The sequence below is a fragment of the Papio anubis genome, chromosome 1, assembly GCF_008728515.1.
Source record: "Papio anubis isolate 15944 chromosome 1, Panubis1.0, whole genome shotgun sequence".
Taxonomy (NCBI): domain Eukaryota; kingdom Metazoa; phylum Chordata; class Mammalia; order Primates; family Cercopithecidae; genus Papio; species Papio anubis.
The window spans coordinates 185,225,159-185,244,666 of NC_044976.1; the positions used below are offsets into that span (position 1 = coordinate 185,225,159).

The following is a 19,508-nucleotide window of genomic DNA, read 5'->3' on the forward strand; positions in this document are numbered from 1 at the left end:
TCAAGTTAAACAGCACACTTATAAATAACTCAGGAGTAAAAAAAGAAATAACAATGGTTTGAATTGAGTGGTAACAGAAATAAGGTGTGAAAACTTATGAAATGTAGCTAAAGTCATGTTTAAAAGGAAATGTATGGCCTTCATGTATAAAATTTAAAAACAGGACAAAAATCAATTACCTATGCATCACCTCAAATTACTAGAAAAAGAACAAGTTAATGCAAATATAAAGGAAATAATGAAAAATAAGATCATATATATCTTCGGTTGGTCATATAAAAAGATTAATAAAAGGTTAATGAAAATGATAACTCTCTAGCAAGACTGAGCAGTAAAAACAAAAGAGATAAGCCACAAACTAACAATAGCATGAGTGAAAAAGTATACCAGATTCTGTAGAAACATAACAAAGAAAATAGCAGAATATTATGAAAAACTTAATTTGATATTTTAGATTTTTTTAATGGACAAATTATTTGAAAAACCCAACTTATTAAAATTGACTTAAGATAAGTAGAAAACACAAATTTCTCCACCTTTGTTTTACAATTTTATCTATAATTGTATTTTTTTCCTCAAAGAAAACTCCAGGCTCAGATGGTTTCACTAATGAATCCTCAAAAAATTAACACCAACCTTACACAAAATATTTCATAGAACTGAGAACTGGAGAAAAAAGAAACTTATTTAAGAAACTTATTTTTTTAGTTTTGATCATAAAACCTGACAAGATAGTAAAATAAAGAAAATTAGGGCCAAACTCTAATGAATGTAGATGAAAAACCAACAACATATTCTCAAACAGAATTCAAAACTATGTGATTGGTTGTTGGTTTTCCAAATATCTTAGGTTGGTTTAACATTAAATTTTTTTTTTAATGTGAGTTAATATAGTAACAGAACAAAGAGACAAAAATATCATCTCAATAGATGCAGGAAAAGCATTTGATAAAATTCAACTCCACTTTCTCAGAAAATTGATGCAGGGCAGGCAAGGCCCCAGATTGGGACTTAGCCAAGGAGAGGTTTTGGCTTTGCCCAGGAAAGAACTTAAAGGTGAGCCAGTGGTGTTAGACAGCAGTTTTTATGAAGAGGCAGCAGAGGTATCACTCCTCTCACAGCAGGGCTACCCCATAGACAGTGTTCTTAGAGTAGCAGCCTAGGAGCTTTGGCAGTCATATTTATACCCACTTTTAATTATATGCTAATTAAGAGATGGGCTATTCAGAACTTTCTGGAAAAGGGGCAAGGAGTTTTCAGAACTATATAGGGTAACTTTTGGGTCATTGCCATAGCATGCTGCCATGGCATTTATAAACTGCCATGGTGCTGCTGGAAGTGTCTTTATGCTAATGAGCAGTGAGGGCAACTAGAGGTCACTTTTATTGCCATCTGCTGGTTTTGGCTGGCTTCTTCACTGTAGCCTGTTTCAACCAGATCCTGCTGTGATTAGCAGGGCCCTGACCAATGCTTACAAAACAAGTCCTACTGATCTTCTACCTTACCTGCCCCCCTCAGATATTAGATACTCCTCCTTAATCCTTAGGGGGCCGCAGAAGGGTGGAGGTCTATCTTCTCTGAGTGCTTTCTGCTAATTTTACTTTGCTTTCTGCCTAGCAATGGGGGAAGAAAAATCTTTGGATAGCTGGCCTAAAGGGCCTAAAGGGAGGGTGTTTTTATTTTTCGACTCAGAAGATGGGATGGGTTGGAAGCCTTTTGCCGCTATCATTTTTACATGGAATTGTTGTAATCTAGAAGATACAAACTTTCTTAAGAGCTTAAATTAAGGCGGAGTGCAGTGGCTCATGCCTATTTTCCTAGCACTTTGGGAGGCCGAGGCAGGCGGATCACCTGAGGTCAGGAGTTCGAGACCAGCCTGACTAACATGGTGAAACCCCATCTCTACTAAAAATACAAAAATTAGCCAGGTGTAATGGTGGGCACCTGTAATTCCAGCTACTCGGGAGGCTGGGGTAGGAGAATCGCTTGAACCCAAGAGGCAGAGGTTGCAGTGAGCCAAGATCCCGCCATTGCACTCCAGCCTGGGCGACAAGAGCCAGAGCGAGATTCCATCTCAAAAAAAAAAGAAGAAAGAGGTTAAATTAGCAAAGGACAAAAACTAGTAACAACAAGAAAGCTATCATTAGCTTTTATAATAAAAGTCCTAGGAGAGGTAAGAACCAGGTAAGACTTGGGAGAACATTTTTGATAGTCAACCAAATACAGCTGGGGCCAGTGTCCTCATTGTATTTATGTTATCAGGTAGTTTGTTCATAGATTTTTTTGAAGGTTAACCTCAATCTGTTTAAAGTTATTAATATTAATATATGTATAGATTTTATTAATAACTGCATAGACTTGCCTTAATAATCTACTAAATAATTCAGCACTAGTTTGTTATCAAGAATTATATTTGCCCAAGAGCTTAATAAGCTACTAAATAATCCAGCACTAGTTTGTTATCAAGAATTATATTTGCCCAAGAGTCTAGGAATTTTTGAATTTCCTTTAATGCCTAATCTGTGTTGGTGGCTAATGACTGTAGGGTTTGAGTCAAGCATTTCAGGGCTAACTCATGGTAGGCAAAGCCACCCCAGGGGTCCATTAGTCTTATTGCTGCCCCAATTCCTGCCAGAATCAACCCTATTGCTCATTTATTTCTGGTATTCCTGGGTCTTAAGGGGTTATAGACAGTGATCTCCATAGGGGTAAGCATGGCTAATGTATATTTACCCATTTCACCTTTTTGATATATAAGGGAAAGCTATGCCTAAAAGAACACGTGGCTCCCCAGCAAGTCGGGAATGGTTATGAGATATGAATGTTTCCCACTCATGACCACAAACAAAAATGAGCCCAGTTGGGGCACAGAGGTTCCACAAGGTGTGATGTCTATCTTTTGCGGCCAAGTTGGGTCTGTAGAGATATTTCTCCCCTGCTCCAGTGGGGGTGGTCAAACTATCCTTGCTCTTTAGAAGGGGGCTGTGCTTCCACCTTCCCCAATTAGGCAGTTGCTTTTCCCCTGTGTGTTTTGATTGAGGAGAAGACCTACAAACAGATTTTTTGCACACAAGTGGAATCCCATTTACCTTGCTACGACCTTGGGAACTTGGCAACTTAGAGTTAGATTAGAGCACTGAAGGGAAACTTTTGTTTTTGTGTCATTAACACAACAGTAGGTACAAAAGATAGAATTATTAGTGCACTAGAGGTAAAGATAGCCAACTTTCCAGGTCTGGGTAATAGTGGCAGGGGGTTTACGTGGAATCCATTAAGTGGGGAAGAGTTTCACCTAATAAGTAGGGGACTGGGTACTTTGAGATTGCAATGATTAGTCAGGAGGTCTGGGGAGATGGCCATGAGATTTTTCTGGATAGGCCAGAAGGTGGAATTTGCTATTCTGGAAATGTTGATGACAAATTTAGTAATCACAAAGATGATTCCCTGATGCTATAATTTTTGAAATATTTTATTATAGAGTTTTACTCCCACCCACCCTGGATTAGGTTAATTGAGAGAGCAAACAGAATTAATAGTGCCAACATGGTGTCTAGTTGGGCCTTAGAAGAGTCTCTACACCCAACAAGGATACAAGAGGTGTTTTCTAGGAGAAGGTAGTTGGCCAAAGTGATAGAAAAGAAATATAATCAAGAAGAAGAGAAGAATTAATGCTCCTATTCCCATCCACAGTATCATGTTACTACTTTTAGCCATGTGTTATTTTAAATAGGTAGCGGAGGTCTTTCAAAGGTCATGGCTTGTTCCCCAGATGTACGTTATGGTGCCTGTGACTCATAAAAAAACACGTTTTATTCTGGAGAGGTGTACCCAAGTAGTTATGTTTTAAAGGTTTAATATGGTGAGGGTATTTAATAATACTTGATAGGGGCCCTTCCATTTTGGTTGTAATTGATCCTTAAGGTATCCTTTTTTTTTTTTTCTCCCAGTAAGGCTAAGTCTCCTGATTGAAGAGAAAAAGTATTCTTTTTTGTGTAGGAAAGGGCAATACTTTATTGTTATAATTTGGAATGGCCTCTGATCCTGGCTTAAACATTAGGGTTTGGGAGCATAGTGAGGTGTATCTGACCCTTTATTTCTCATCAGGCTTGAATTAGATTTTTTAGTGTTTGGAGGGAATTCCCTTTGGCCAAAGCGGGGGATCTACTCAATGTGTAGAGGGCCTATGGATTTTTTTTTTTTCCAGTTTATATTTTCCCTTTTTGTCAAGGCACTCCAGAAATAGTATTAATAGTCAAGCTTTCCTCTTGTCTCACCCTGATGCTGGGGTGGTGTGCTATCTGCCCCAGGTCCATTATGTCCTTTGTTGGGATCCCTATGGTCAAGGGACTTAGAGTTAAAAGACTTATAGCTAATTAATTGTTTTAGGCCAGATGGAAACGAAGGTGGGCAGACACTTATTAACTCTTAAACCTCTTTTAAGTAATATAAGAGTCAAAACTAAAAGTCAAAAAATAAGGTTATAAAACTAATTTATGTGTGTTGAGTTACTATAATCTTGGCTTGTAGTAATTAGTTATATAAAACACAAGCATTTTGTTAGCATCTATGTGCCTGTCTTTGATTTGGAGGGTCTCAATTAATTTTATCTCTCAAAATCTGGTCCGTATAATCTCACACGCCCACTTCTTCCATAATTGTTTTTGGGCCTGGGGGAACTGAACAGTTTTACATTTTAGAGGCAAAATAAAACATAAAGAATTAGCAATGCTTTCAACAAAAAGGTCATAAGCCCAGCCTAGTTTTGAAAATGACAGGAAAGGAATTTCACAGGTAGCTAAACATTTAAATTATTTGGTATCAAGGACTATAATAAGTTATATTAATTTAGGTAAAGGCAAAATTATTAAGTGAATACAAGCTTGCCCCTGTGTTTCATGAAAGCAGTTTACTTTGATTATCCCTTTGCTCAGGTTTAAAGAAGAGGCTTTGGTTAACTTGAGTTTGATGTTAGATACTGGCAGGAGTTGGTGCCTTTTCTAGACTCCATCTCCACAGAAAATTTAAAAATTAGCTGGGTGTAGTGGCAAGCAACAGTTGTCCTAGCTACTTGGGAGGCTGAGGTGGGAGGATCTCTTGAGCCCAGGAGTTCAAGACTATAGTAAGCTATGATGGCACCACTGCATTCCAGCCTGGAAAACGGAGCGAGACCCCGTCTCTCGAAAAAAAAAAAAAAGAACTTCAGTTCGTCTAAAGCTGTGTTTATGAGCAAGAAAAGTTAGTCATAGTGTTGGAAGATATGAAAGAGCATATTGCTGAAAAATAATTAACATGCATACAATTATGATGAAATTATATAAATTATGAAGAAAATGACAGACAACTCAATGGAAAATTGAACAAAAGACTTGACTATGCTCTTAAAAAATATGTACGAGTAGCTGATATACATATGAAAGGCTCCTAATCTCATTAGTTATCATGCAAATACAAACTGAAACCACAGGGCAATACCTTTACGTATTCAATAAAACATTAAAATGGAGACTTAAAATACCAAATGTTGATGAAAATGTGAAACATTTGAAACACTCAAAACATCTGGTGGGAGTATAAATTAGTACAACCACTGTGGAAAATTATTTGGGATTATTTACCAAAGCTGGCCTACTTGTGATTTGGCAGTTCCAAATATACCCATCTGTTTATACACATTCACCACAAAAATGTACAGAAATGCTTATAGCAGAATGACTTATAATAGCACAATAGAGAAAAACCAGAAATAATTCAAATATTCATCAATATTAGAATGGTTAAATATATGGTGGCGTTTTCATACAGCGCAATGCTTATACCACAATGAAAATGAACACTACTGCTAAGTGAAGCAGCATGAATGAATCCCACAAATAGAATGCCAAATAAGAAAGAATCAGTTGCAAAGAGTACATACTGTAAAGCATTTTCCTATAAATTTCAAAAACAGACAAAACTAATCTATGATGATAGAAATAGATCCACCTCAGTGGTGTAATAACTAAGAGGGGACATGAGAGAGCCTTGTAGGGGGGCGGTGATGGAAATGTCCTATTTCTTGATCTGTGTTGTGATTAGAAAGGATGTTCACTTTGCAAAAATTCATTGAGCTGTGCGTTTCTGATTTTTGCACTTTTCTGTGTGTATGTTACACTTTGATAAACTGATTACTCATGTATTAACAGAAAGAAGTCCACAATTCAGAGAGGTGAAAATAAACTCAATATTAGCACTTTGAGATAACAAAAGAAAATTTTCTGACAGGTCATCCAAATGCACCATTTACACACACACACACACACACACACATGCTTACACCTTTCACACGCACAAAAGAAACATTTGGGCCACTTACTTTGAGCCAAACCTCATCCTCTTTCTTCAGGCTACTTTCTGGCTGCTCACTCTTGTCATCCTGAGTTTCATTTTCACTGGTAACACAGGGAAACCAGCCAGTTAGGGGACGGTGGTTGGGTAAATCTGGATTGTATGATGTGCAAATCTGAAATACAATTTCAACCAACAATTTGAAGTATGGAGTGTGAAGATATAAGGACAATGAAACTCTCCAGCTCATAGCAAAGTTTTTCTCTCTTTCTGAATGCCTAATGGTCACATTATTGGCAGAAAACTTTTCTCAACATTGAAGTATTTCTCAGTGCTCTCTTTAACATCAAGATATAACTTACAAGGGTAGAAAACACAACAGGCCTCAGTTTATCATCAGCCCAGGGGTCTTGCCCACTGGGTGGTTACAAATAGTCCTGGCATATTTCAGGTAACTGCCCCAGGAAAAAGCAGGGGAGTCTGTCTGGGGTGACGATGAAGCCCTTACCAGGCAGCATCCACTGCCCCAAAAGTGAGGCTACTGAGTTGGGGAACCACTGAGGATTCAGCTAAGTAAAGGAGCCAGAGAAATAAAACTCCAGGAAATTTCTCCCACTTCACTTAGGGAAGACAGACAGGCTAGACTAAAAGCCACTTCAGAGAGCGGTCATTACCTCAGAATCTCCCAACTTCCCTGGCTTTCTGTCATCGGATGCCAGGACTTGAAGGAGCAAGATGCCAGAATTTAGGCTGAGAGAGTGTGGCAGAAATGGCTAGCTGCCGACTGGTATCTATTTCCCCTTACTTTTTTATTAATAAACTCCAATTTTGTTCAAGGCAACAGTGTATCTGGTTATAAACGCTCATCTCCCTAGGGTTCCTTACAACTAAAGGTGATGAAGTGGCCTAGATCTGACCAGTAAGAGGTGGGTGGAAGTTTATTGTGTGGAATGTCCAGAAAAGCTATCATTTTCCCAATAAAAAGGGAAAGACTCAGCTGACATGCACCTATTTCCCTTTGGCCTGTCCCCTCCTTCCTTGAAATGCTGATTTCACACCTAGGAGAACTGCAGCCATGTTTTGAGCAGGAGGAAGAAGGCTGCACTCGAGGATGAAAGAGCTGGAATCTAGAAGACCCTGGGTCCTTGATGAAATCCTTGAACTGGAGCATCAACCTTAGCTGGCTCCTCAATCTCTTCAAAGATGTCTTCTCAAGTATAAAATCATATTATTTCATTCTGGCCTAAACTATCTAGAGGCCTAAATCTCACTTCTGTGAAAGGACTGTATTGCCTATTCTAATAAATCAAAGAGTTTATTTTGCAACAGAAGCATCTAGAATGGGTCCCAAGAGTCGTGAGCCTTTAATCTTCTTTTCAGTCTTCAACGTTACCTCATAGATGTCATTGGTATAGCATTTTAGATCTGTCAGAGGATCTCCTATCTATTTAGGTGGATATTCAGAAAAAAAATTATATACCCAAGGATTTACTTCTAGCAAAAACTCTACAGTTTCTTCAATAATAAAACTTCTTTAAATCAATTTATACTTTGATCCTCAATACACACTTTAAAGCTTATTTGATTACTGTAGTAAACCACTGAACATGAAAAAGGTGTTACTATACCCATTTTCCATGTGAGAACATTGGGTCCCAGAGAGGTTAAGTGACTTGTCCAACATCATGTAATTATAATAGCAATGCTGGTAGATCCAGTAATGTTGCCTAGGCCTTCTAACTCCTTTCTTCTTCTTTTTCTTCTTTTAATTATCCAAACACAGACCCCAAGTGTAAGCATAGAGGGAGTCACTTTACAATTTGCACAGCCTCGACTCTATTCATCTGGCTTAACTTACCAGGGAATGAGGTTCTCCAGTTACCAAGGAAACAGGACACTTATTCTTGTCTTCACGAGAGGAGTAAGCCTGGGTAGCCCACTGATCCAAGTATCCTTTGGGAGTGTAGATGCCACAGTCTACAATGCTGGTTTTTCTCTCAAAAGGTTCACATATGCCATCTCCCTCATACATGTAGCAAAGGCTGGGCTCTCCTGCCAAGAAATATTGTGTGACACAGAAAAAGTGTTTTCATGAATGTCATGATAAAAATGAACATGGGAATGTCCATGACATTTCTTCTCCAGCCCACTAAAGAGAATTCTGCAATTGCCTGCCAGTCTAGTGCCTACCCCAAACACACAGATACACATACATCCCACACATCCCTAAAGAAGAAGGATTTTTTTCTCATTGGGAGAAAGGTAGAAACCATCTACATTATAAAAGTACAGAAAGGGTTGAGATCAGGGAAGAAAGAACAGGGAGAAAAAAAGCAGCTGTAGGCTGGGTGTGGAAAGAAATTTTAAGTAATAGTTGAGTAAGATATTTAGGGGAAGCTAGAGATATAATATGGCAAAAGAAAAAAGGAATATAAATACATCCTAACATATATTATATATTTGAATCTTTTTCATAGTTTTTGAAATATTAAAGTATTAGGGGGGATTTTTCTCAATCACTTTTTGTTGCTTGTGTTTCTTCAACTGCGTGACTGCTATTAAACTGGAGAATATAGGCTCCAGGCTTATGAGGGTTACATATGTATTGATTTTTTTTTAGTCTTAGAACAACCCTGTGAGGTTTGTATTTTGTTTCTTTTATGATAGGAAGCCTGAGTCTCAGTGATTTTATGTGACTTCATAAAGGACCCTTGAATGGTAAGCAATAGAGCATTAATTTGAGTCAGGCTTAAATCCAAGAGCCAGAATGAAGGTTCAGCAGCTATTACTCCACACTGCCTCAAACTAAGACAGAAGGGCTGTCTTCAAAAGCAAACAGGTGAGAAACGAATGTCTGAGAAAATATACTGGGGTTGTAAAGCCAGCTGGTATGCACTGGACAAGTTCCATTCTTGCTCATATAATAACTCCTAGTAAATGAATAGCACTGACTCTTTATAGATACATAGACACAGTGCCTTCAAATGTAGATAGCTGAGAAACACTTACAAAGCCATTTAAGTTCTGTTGCATTTTTTACCAAAATATGAGGCAATTAATATTAATGGAACAACTCAAATTTTTATTTTCTACTTAAAAAATAGGACATGAAAATAAGATTAAGATTCAAAATAACACCTACGTATATATTCAGTGAGAGCATTACTAAAATTTACTGTTACTATTTCCTTTTTTTCATGTTCAGTTCTTCATAGCAATACCACAGGACTGTTCCAGTAATTTGCCAGCTGTCCATCAACATATAGTTATTAATTATTCTCTTAATAATTTCCTCTAAGACCCTTCTGTGGTAAATCTATCTCTACTTGCCAGATATAAGCCACTGTCCACAGGACTTGGTTGAAAATCTATTTTGGGCTTTCAACTCATACGTTTCATCAAACCTACTCAAAGCACTCTCCAAAGCCAATGTATGTGCTTTTGGAATGACTTTCCCATGATAATTCTCTCTCTCTTTACGTGTGTGTATAGTTTTGTTTTGTTTTTCTACTTATAACCCAGTAACTACTCTTCTTGCTTCTTGTCTCTATTTTTTTGAGCATGGACTTAAAATTTTTGTTTATGTTTCTTTCAAATTCATCTGAAAATAACTGAATACTTTAAAAATATATTTTACAATGGTTTCTTCAAACCTGAACTTTTGAGAAATAATGGAATGTAACTATGTGCTTAGCATATGATGAACTTACGATTCACTAAAAAAAGTCTAATGTTGGAATATATCATTTAACCTTACCCTGTATAGTTAAAACCATTTAAATATAGTCTTACTGGGGTTGAAGGAAATAGCCAAACTTTATGAGATCAAATGTGATAGACACAATATAAGGTCTCCTTGTAAGTTAAATAAGACTTGAGCTGCACTGAGGAAAGTTTAGTGTTTAGAGAATATATATTGTATTTAATATGAGACTACTATGTGGCTACCAAAAAGAAATGATGCTAACAGAGGTTGTGTTAACAAATACTTGTGTACAGAAGAGGGAGGTAATCGGTTCAATGTATTCTGCATAGCCAGACCACATCTGGAGTATTGGATTTCCTTCTGGGCATTGACCACATGAAGCATGCCAGTTTGGGGTAAATAAGAAAGGGTCTGGAATCCTAATCACATGAGGGGATGTTTGGATTGGAAAGGAGAATAATGGAGAGGTATTTCAAATATCTGAATGGTAGTCAAATAAAACAGAAAAAAATATATATCCTCTGTAGTTTCATAGCAGGGAAAATGCACTTGATTAAGCATGAGGCAAGCTGAGTTCCAGGGCTGGCTCTGCAAAGATTTCATTGTATGCCCTTGGATGAGTCACTAAAATGTTCTGAGCCTCAGTTTCCAAACTGGAAAAAAAGGAAAAAATTTTACAACAGATAAGGCCATTTGTAAACAGAATGGTCTGTTTCAAGGTGCATTCTTCACCGCTAGAGTTAGGTAAGCAGAGGCTAGAAACTCATCTCTCATGCTTTGGTAGGAGGCATTTATGTAAGACAGAAGCTGTGCTCTAAGTCACTGATAAACTTGTACTCAAGAAAGGATCAGGGACTCGATCAGACTCATGGTACACAACATGCACAGAACACATGGTACCGCTAAACACATAGTACACAACGGGCCTTTTTCAAATGGATAGATGGATGAATGCATGGAGAGAGGACCACCAACATTCTATGATGCAGGTCTGGCTCTGGAGAGCAGGGACATTTGTATATTCTGTGTAGTACTTAACACCTTAATAAATTATATATAATTGTAATCACATTCTACTTTATCTTAAGATTTTAAGACTTTAAAATAGTTTTAAATGCACTGCTATTTAAAAAAACTTCGATGTGTGGTTATGCTCCACCAAATAATTGCAATCTATGTAGATGACAATGGAAAATATATGCATCTAAGGAACCTGGTGATGATAGCTTTAATCAGAATTGGAAAAGTGTTGTAGACTGCCTCTCCGGAGTGGCAAGAGTCTAGAGTAAAAAGCACCTTATACTCTAGAGTTAAAATTTTTATCAGTGATTCTCCAAGGCTAAAATGTGTTAGGATCCTCTGTTATTCTTCATGACTGAATCTATGACACACAGTCACCAAAATATGTCTTGCCTTTGCTTTGGCTTAGAATGTTTCCATACCGTAATTTGTATGTAGAGTCCATATGATTGTGCTACTTACCTGACATATTGGCGTTACCCTGGAGGACCCAAGAGAAATCTTTGGTAACATTAAACTAGGAAGCAGAATAACCTAGTGGTTTACAATGCAGATTCTAGAGCTGTACTTCCTTAGTTCAAATGCTGACTTTACCACTTCTAGCTGCATAAATGAAATCAAGTTATTTAAGCTCTGCTTCCTTAGTCCAAATTTAAGCTCTACTTCCTTAGTTCAAATGCTGACTTTACCACTTCTAGCTGCATAAATGAAATCAAGTTATTTAAGCTCACTTTGGTTTCCCCACAATTATTCTAAGGATTGAATGAGATAATACCTGTGAAACAATTCATGTCTGGCATACAAGGGACACATCAAAGGTTATTATTATCACTAAGCTAGATGTTACAAGGTATCAAGAACTTACAAAATAATACACCTCTAAAAGTAGGACACAATCTTAGACTGGAACTCCTGAACTTACCTACACAGTTGAAACCTTCCTCCAGCTCACATGCCTTGGAGCAGCCATCTCCACTCACAAGGTCTCCATCATCACACTCTTCTCCCAGGCTCCTAGAGGGTAAAATATACATGCATATATAACACAAAAAAATAATTTTTCTTGTTTAGCTACCATTGTTTAAAATTCTTACAATTTCTCAGTATATATTAAAAAGTGCAAGTTGGAAAAAAGTAGGAGCTAGAAGAATGCTTTTACAGAAAATAGAAACAAACATACGGATATATAAAGTAGATACAATTTATTCAATGATTGTTGATTGGCATATCCAGTGGGTTGTGGGAATTCCTGGAAGTCAGGTAGCTCATGGCGCAGAAACATCTAGGAGATCCATGAGGGTCTTGATGGCGTTTTGGGAGAGGGTCTTAAGCTTAGAAAAGCCCTGCCAGCCCTATAATGAATAAAGGCTTAAAATAGCTGACAACGGTAAGAAGAAAGCCTGCCTGTCTCTGTGGTTTCATCTATTCATTTTTATCTAGTATTTCTTTATGCTTTCATTGTTTTGTTACATAAAGGTGCCGTTGTTATAAAAATTAGGATTTTGTAAAATTCAATCTCCTGTTCATATACCCAGAGACTTAAGTAGCCCTATGGGGCCATCTCTCCGTCTAGGGCATCTCTAGGGCTCAGGTCCCTGTCTTTACTCCCTACTACCACCTGGTGACAGCTAACATATATTGCAGGGAAGAAACAAATGCTAAGAGAAGAAAAACGTTTTTGTTTCCAATCTCAAATGCTAATACAGCAGATGACAAAATTTGAATTGAGGTTGGTGAGTTAGTTTATAGTGAAAGGGACATGAAGCAACTTATGGAAACAAAATAGATAAGTTTGGGTTGATGCTCCTATGAAAGAACCAACATTTGGCTATTGCAAAATGAATGAGGATTACCATTTTTTTTCTCCTTGACTTTGTTTATGCTCAAAATGGACATATATTTTAACTCAATAGATAAAGGATTTGGAATGTTAAAGTGTTTTCAGACCCAGAGCATCACAAATAGCTCTAATCTATTGTTTAAAGTATTCCTCACCAGGATGAATGAAAGATTAAATAATTAGAAATGAGAATGGTTTAAAATGAATTAAATGTATGCTATGAATACAGTGATATAGTAATCATATTTTACTTGGCAAGCTGGAAGTGGAGAAGGCTAAAAGAGATATAAAAACAACATAATTGAAGAAATTAAGGAAACTTCAAATCATTTTTCTATATAAATGCAATGCAGTTCAATGAAAAGAGACTATACTGGGGACCTAATTAAATGTGTGCTATATCCAAGAAGTCTCCAAATACTTTATGCCTTAATGTGCTTATTTATGGAGAGAAGATTAACCTTCATCTGTGTTTTGCTACAAGGGGTCCAGGAATAATCTTGGAGGTCGCCAACTTTATATTTTCATTTTGAAGATCATCTAAACAATCAGTAAAAGCATGCTATGTACCATCTTGTGCCACGTGGCCCAACAGAAATGTAGTGAAAGTCACATTTTTAATTTTTCTGGTAGTCATTTAAAAAGTAAAAAGAAACTGGTAAAATTGGTTTTAATACTATATTTTACCTAACCCAAGATATTCAAAATATTATTTCAATCTGCAATCAGTATAAAACGAGGCATGTTACATAATTTTTACATACTAAGTCTTTGAAATCTAGTGTGTATTTTTCACTTACAACACATCTGAATTTCACTATTTGATCTGTATTTAGATTTTATAATACTTATAGTTGAAACATAAGATTTACCTGCCCAAGTTGTTCCAAATATACTTGAAGATTTTCCAATAACCAAATTGAGTTTTGGTTTTTAAACTAAATGTAAATTACTTAAAATTAAATAAAATTCAGTATTCAGATTTTTAGGTGCATTTGGTATATTTTAAAGGCAAAAAGAGCCACCTATGGTTGGCGGCTTCTATATTGAACGGCACAGATTGAAATGAGTAACTTCTGTATGAATACTGTTTATAATTTCAGGGCCCTGCATTGTGCTTGTTTTGATGGTCCTATTGACAAGTGATATCTAAGTGATCACTAATGATTTGTATGGCTCCTTGTTTTATGTGTAATGTGGTGCCTTTGGTTAAGCCAGATTTGGAGTTACATACCTTCTCATTGGATGGAAGCACTAGTTACACAGAGAAGAAAACACAGGCAGAAGTTTCAAGGAATATTTTGATAAGAAACCTCGTGAGACCCAGTAGTCAAGCAGTGCTGCCTTAGATGAAGCTGCTTTAAGGCACGTGAGAGAATGTGCAAAACCAGGGTAGGAAAAGAGCTCTCCAACCCTTTCAGCCCCACATGCTTCAGGCAGAAATGGCACCCTGGGGCTGCAGGGTGGCCACCATTAGACAGCTGCCTTGGAAGACGCTAGGGCAGGGGGCAGAGTGTTTTGTTCAAGGAGGGTCCTGCCAGTGTAGTAGTGGTTATCCAGCCCCCCAACACATTAACTGGTGGGCTGTAGGTTTACAATGAAGCAACCAAAACAGAGAAAACAACAACAGTATCAAGTGGACCTGTCCTCTGCAATGTGAAGCATCCCAGGGAGAAATTTGATTTGAAATGAAGGAGGGAAGGTGGCAGGCTGAGGCTGAGTTAGGTGGCAAGGGACAGCACATGAGCAAGGTTGAGGTGACTTCAATGGCTTCTACATATTATTGAGGGCTGGGAACATTTTAGTGTTTATACTTCTATGACAAGGAATAGACTTACTATAGTTTCAGGATCTTAGACGATTGAGGAGATAAACAATGTTTAGCGACTGCTAAATGATGGGATGGAATCCCAAGAAAGGCTACAGAATTGATTCCCAATAGGGCTTCAAGATATGACATATCTTCACTTGGTCTGGGAAAATACAAATAACCCATCTCATTAGGATGCAAAATCTAAGACAAATCACAGTGTCTGTCTTCCAGCCTCCTAATCCCAGCAGCTTTATATAAGTAATAAATAAGGCTAGATGAGCATTAAAATTAGGTTGATGTAGGGTGATCAACTGTCCAGGATTTCCTGGGACTTAGTATTTCTAGTGCTAAAACCGGGAAAGTCCCAGGCAAACCAGAATGAATTAATTAGTCCTCTATGTTAATGTCACAAAAGGGCAACAAGAAAAGTAACATGGTATGTTAAGAAATAGAAAGAGTGATTCCATTTCTACCTTGGTGATGCTTACAGAATAGCTGGAAATTATATTGTTATCAGTTCTACTAAGGCTTACATGAGAAACTGAAGATCCGAAAGCTATACTGAATTTCCTCAGATCACACAACTAGTTAGTAGAATAGGCCATTTGTTCAAAAGAGATCCTCTTTCGGCATCATTTGATGAGTAACCTTCTTCTGCATAAATTCCTTCCCTGAATCACTGTCCAGCAGTTGCTTGCTGAGGCCATAAAAGGGGCTCCCAGATAATCAGTCTCAATACCTCAATACTCTGGGGTTAGCTATAAAAGTGTGTTCCTCCATAACTATTTAGAGATGCCAGATCTCAAGACCTGACAAAACCAAGTCCCAGATTTTAGAATTTCAACACTAGAATCAAATGGTGCCTTGCTCCCTACATTTCCAAAACAAGTCAGACTCCTGAAACTTCTGTTCAGAGCAGTGTCCCTGCTCAGATACACACATACACACACACACACACACAATACTCACTCTGACACCTTCCCATCTCCGCAATAAGGAGCTCCGTGAATGTGGTTCAGAGGAGGCGAAGCTTCTCCCAGTTCTCCTCCAGCTTCAGCTAGAACTTGGTACCGATACATCTGCCCAGGTGTGACCTCCCTATGGAAACCAAAGGGTTTGTGACCACTACAGCCACAAAGTGAGGCATGCCCTGGGTCCTTCGTTGATGGTTTGCAGAAATTGAAGGGAAATATTATGGGAAACATAAAAGTTAAACATATGCTGCGTTGTCTAAAACAAAGATCAGGGCACAGTCTTACCAGAAGGTTTGAAACCATATTTATTTCTGTATCCCTGTGCGTTGTACGGAGTAAATGCACAGTAAATGCTTGCTATGTTAACACTGAACTTAACAGTCCTAGTCAATCTAGGAAGATGGTATTTCAAGTGCATTTTTACCATGTTAAAGCAAAACAAAACTATTTAAAAGCCAGTCTTCTGTATCATCAAAGTAATCAAAGAAACTGGAGATTAAAGCTTCAGTGTTTGGGCTCAGGAAGGCCCCCTTCTCGGGTCTGCGATCATAGTTTTCTCTCAAGAGAATTTTTGTCTTGAGGAGACTGAATCCTTAGGAGTAAGATAAACTGTCTCATAACAGAAGGTAGGAATACCTTTGGTCACAATTTGGGGGATTCAAGAAGTTCCACAATTAGAAATGCGTTAAACAACTGCTCACCTCCAAACTTATTAAAGTATGTAGGTATCAGGAATGGAGTCGTATCAGTTGACCCTGGAGACAGAAGGAGCTTGTCAGACTCTCTAGAGCCCAGGTGCACTGATTGTGTGGTGAGGGTGAAAGGCAGGACACTGAGAAGAGGAAAAGGACTCAAGAAGGGGAGCTTCTGATCCGAAAGACAAATTCTGTCTTCATCTTAATTTTGCCCAGTGCCTACCCTAATTGGAAAACTATCACCAAAGTCAAGCTAGGATGGGAGTTACTTAGTGAAACAGGATCTCAAAGGGTTGCTGGGACTACCGTGAGTGGCTGCCATCAGTATTCTGACATGGTTCTCTCCTCTTTAACAGACTTTTCAGCTCACCCACAAAGCCTCCACTCCCTCAGCTGATGCAGCAACCAGCAACCAGGAAATGTCTCAGGGTTTCAAAAACATCTTTAAAACCCTCTGTGCTGGCTTTTAAATATTTAAATAGAAAAGAAACCTAGATATTAAAGTCTTTTAAATTTCCAAATTAGTTACCCCCACATCCCCCAGGGAAGCAAACCTCTTATGAGAATGCCAGATATTTCTAAAGCAAAACCAATTTTACATCCTAATCAATGCTGACAGTTTCCCTTTACAAGGCGGTTTCCGTCAGACTGCTTGTCCAGCCATGCATAAAAGCTTCACACTTTTCTGTGGCTGGGGAAAGGACTGGATGGAAACATCAGCATGTGTTTATGTTTCTTGAGGAAAAACTCAGCAGCAGGTAGCCCACGCCCTCCAGGATCTGAGTCTGTAAAAGGCAGTGTTACTGAAGCAAGAGGATCAAAATGAGATCCAGTTGAAAAATTGGATTTTAATTCCAATTTTGCTATTTACTAGCTATTGAACCAAATCAAAGTTAAGCCTCAGATTTTTCATCTATAAAATGAGATATTATTGACCTTAAACATGTGTGTGTCTTTGTGTGTGTGTGTGTGTGTGTGTGTGTGTGTAGCAAACTAGATAACAAATGTCATCTTAACTGCCTTATTTAAGAAGTTCAAAATGACATTTCTTTTTTCTTTTTAAAGCTACCTTTGCATTTGTATTAGCTTTTTGGTCATTTCACTACCTTCTAATTCTAATTGACAGGCAAATATGGGAAGAAAAATGTAATGAAGTTCAAGGTGGACATTTATCTCTATTTTTTTTGTAGCTATGGTAGACTGCCAAATGACTACCCTGTCCCCAATGTACCCTTCTATGATGTGACTTTGCTGCCTCTCTCATCAAAAGGGAGGGTTTATTTTGCCACCCATTGAGTCTAAAATTGCTGTGTGACTTGCTTTGGCTAGTGGAACATTATCATGAATAACATAAAGCAAATATTTGAAACGTGTAAGCATTTAGGGGCTTGCCCTCTCTGCTGCTGGAAACCCTTCCACTATCATGAGAAGCCCAGGCCAAGTCTTGAGAGACCATGAGGAAAGAGGCCCTCATCTCTCCAGCCATGCCAGCTGTCTCAGCTGTGCGGGAGGTCATCCTGGGTCATCTACCACCAGCCAAGTCAGTCTAGATGAGAACACTCAACCCACCTATGGGAAATAATGTTTGTTGTTTTAACCTTCTACATTTTGTGATGATTTCTAATGCAGCAAAAACTAACTGACAGCATCTCTGATAAAACTTTGTTTTGCCCTATTTCTGCCCTCAGGGCAGTCTCCAAAGAAGGTTATGCAGTTGAGAGAATTTGCCTTTGGAGGTACCAGCCTCCTGCTCCAGACATTGAGTTCTTTGTAGGTAAGGACCTCATCTTAGTCTGTGCCCCCAGCACTGAACATGCAGTGCCAGGAACATAGCAGAACTCACTAAAGGTAGGAAGAAAAGACAGAACTAAGAGAAAGAGGATAGCTGGAGGAGAAAGATAAAAGAGAGTTGGTTGATGGGGGGTTGGGGGGAGAAATGAGAGAAGGGGAAAGAATGAAATGCATATCATGAATGAGTCATGGAACTGAGTGCATCGTCTTGTCTGCTGGGCCCTTGGCCTCCTTGCATAGCACTAGAAGAATTGACTATACCTTATAAATGTTATGGGGTCTGTGGCAGATGATCAGACAGCTAAAGCAAAGAATTAGAAATTAAATTGTCACCAGACAGGAGTATGTGATTCTGATCAACTCATTTGTGGCAATTATGTTCAGTTCAACTGAAACATCTCATACACTAACCTGTTTTGTCCATAATCATGACGATGGCATCAGCAATCAGACACCTGCTTGCCCCTTTCTGGGAAGTGTTTTTCTTTACCTCAGATACGCCGCTTTACAGTAAAATCCCCTCTGAGAGTCTAAACATTCCTCCAACGAAGGGCATGACTGAATATTAAAAAGCGGGGAAAAAGTAACAAAACCCACCCCCAGAGCCCCAGGAAGCCCCATAGTCATGCTACCAAACTCACACGTCTGTGAACTTCCTGTGAGGATGTGTCACCACCACGGGCAAACCACTGGCAAATGGGGGATCGCGGAGAACCTGGTACCTCACGGGCCTGCAGCCAGAGCACAAGGGACTGTGGGGCTGAGAAGTCAGGAGCGCTGCATCAATCTCTATCCTCTCATCGAAGGTGTAGACTTTCACCCCCGAGACCTTCCCATCCACGTGCAGTTTGATAGTGAGTGGGATGTCACAGAAAGTGTCTAAGGGGCCCAGGTGCACAGACTCCTTGTTTTCCAGCAAGATCTCTGTGTCAAAGAGGACCTGCGAGGAGTCCAGGAAGAAGGAAGTGACCCACAGGGTGAGGGTGTCAGCTTGGACCGGGTATTGGAAGAGCAGCTCCAGGCTACAGCCTTCTGTGGGGCAGGGGACCGTCATGTTCATGTGGTACAGGTGGACCTCAGGGCTCCAGGCCTGTAAGCTCGGCTCGCAGGGCTGATCTACGTCAGGAGGACCTGGTGGGAGATCAGCAGAAAGATACATCAGTAGCAGCCATTAAAAGTCAGAAAATGAGTAGCCCTTAGCAGCTAGAAAGAGGAACTACAGAGAGAACGCTTAGAATTCCTGTAGAAGTTGGTCATCTTAGCAGGTTAGATCTTAAGTACTAGTAAGAACAAAGTTGTAAAAGTAAAAAGCATTACACTCTTGTTACCCCATTCCTGTACATGG

At 38.7% G+C, this 19,508-nt stretch overlaps 1 protein-coding gene across 6 annotated transcripts in view; it reads right to left on the reverse strand.

The window, feature by feature from the left end:
- Positions 1 to 19,508, reverse strand: part of PAPPA2 (pappalysin 2) — a 271,490-nt gene that overhangs the window by 127,634 nt on the left and 124,348 nt on the right. For all 6 annotated transcript variants that reach the window (XM_021933974.2, XM_021933973.2, XM_021933976.2 and 3 more), the window contains 5 exons: positions 18,805 to 19,294; positions 15,673 to 15,801; positions 11,973 to 12,064; positions 8,183 to 8,376; positions 6,353 to 6,499 (listed from right to left, as the gene is read on the reverse strand). In XM_021933974.2, the coding sequence (XP_021789666.1) occupies positions 6,353 to 6,499; positions 8,183 to 8,376; positions 11,973 to 12,064; positions 15,673 to 15,801; positions 18,805 to 19,294 (1,052 nt within the window). The remainder of the gene's footprint in view (positions 1 to 6,352; positions 6,500 to 8,182; positions 8,377 to 11,972; positions 12,065 to 15,672; positions 15,802 to 18,804; positions 19,295 to 19,508) is intronic.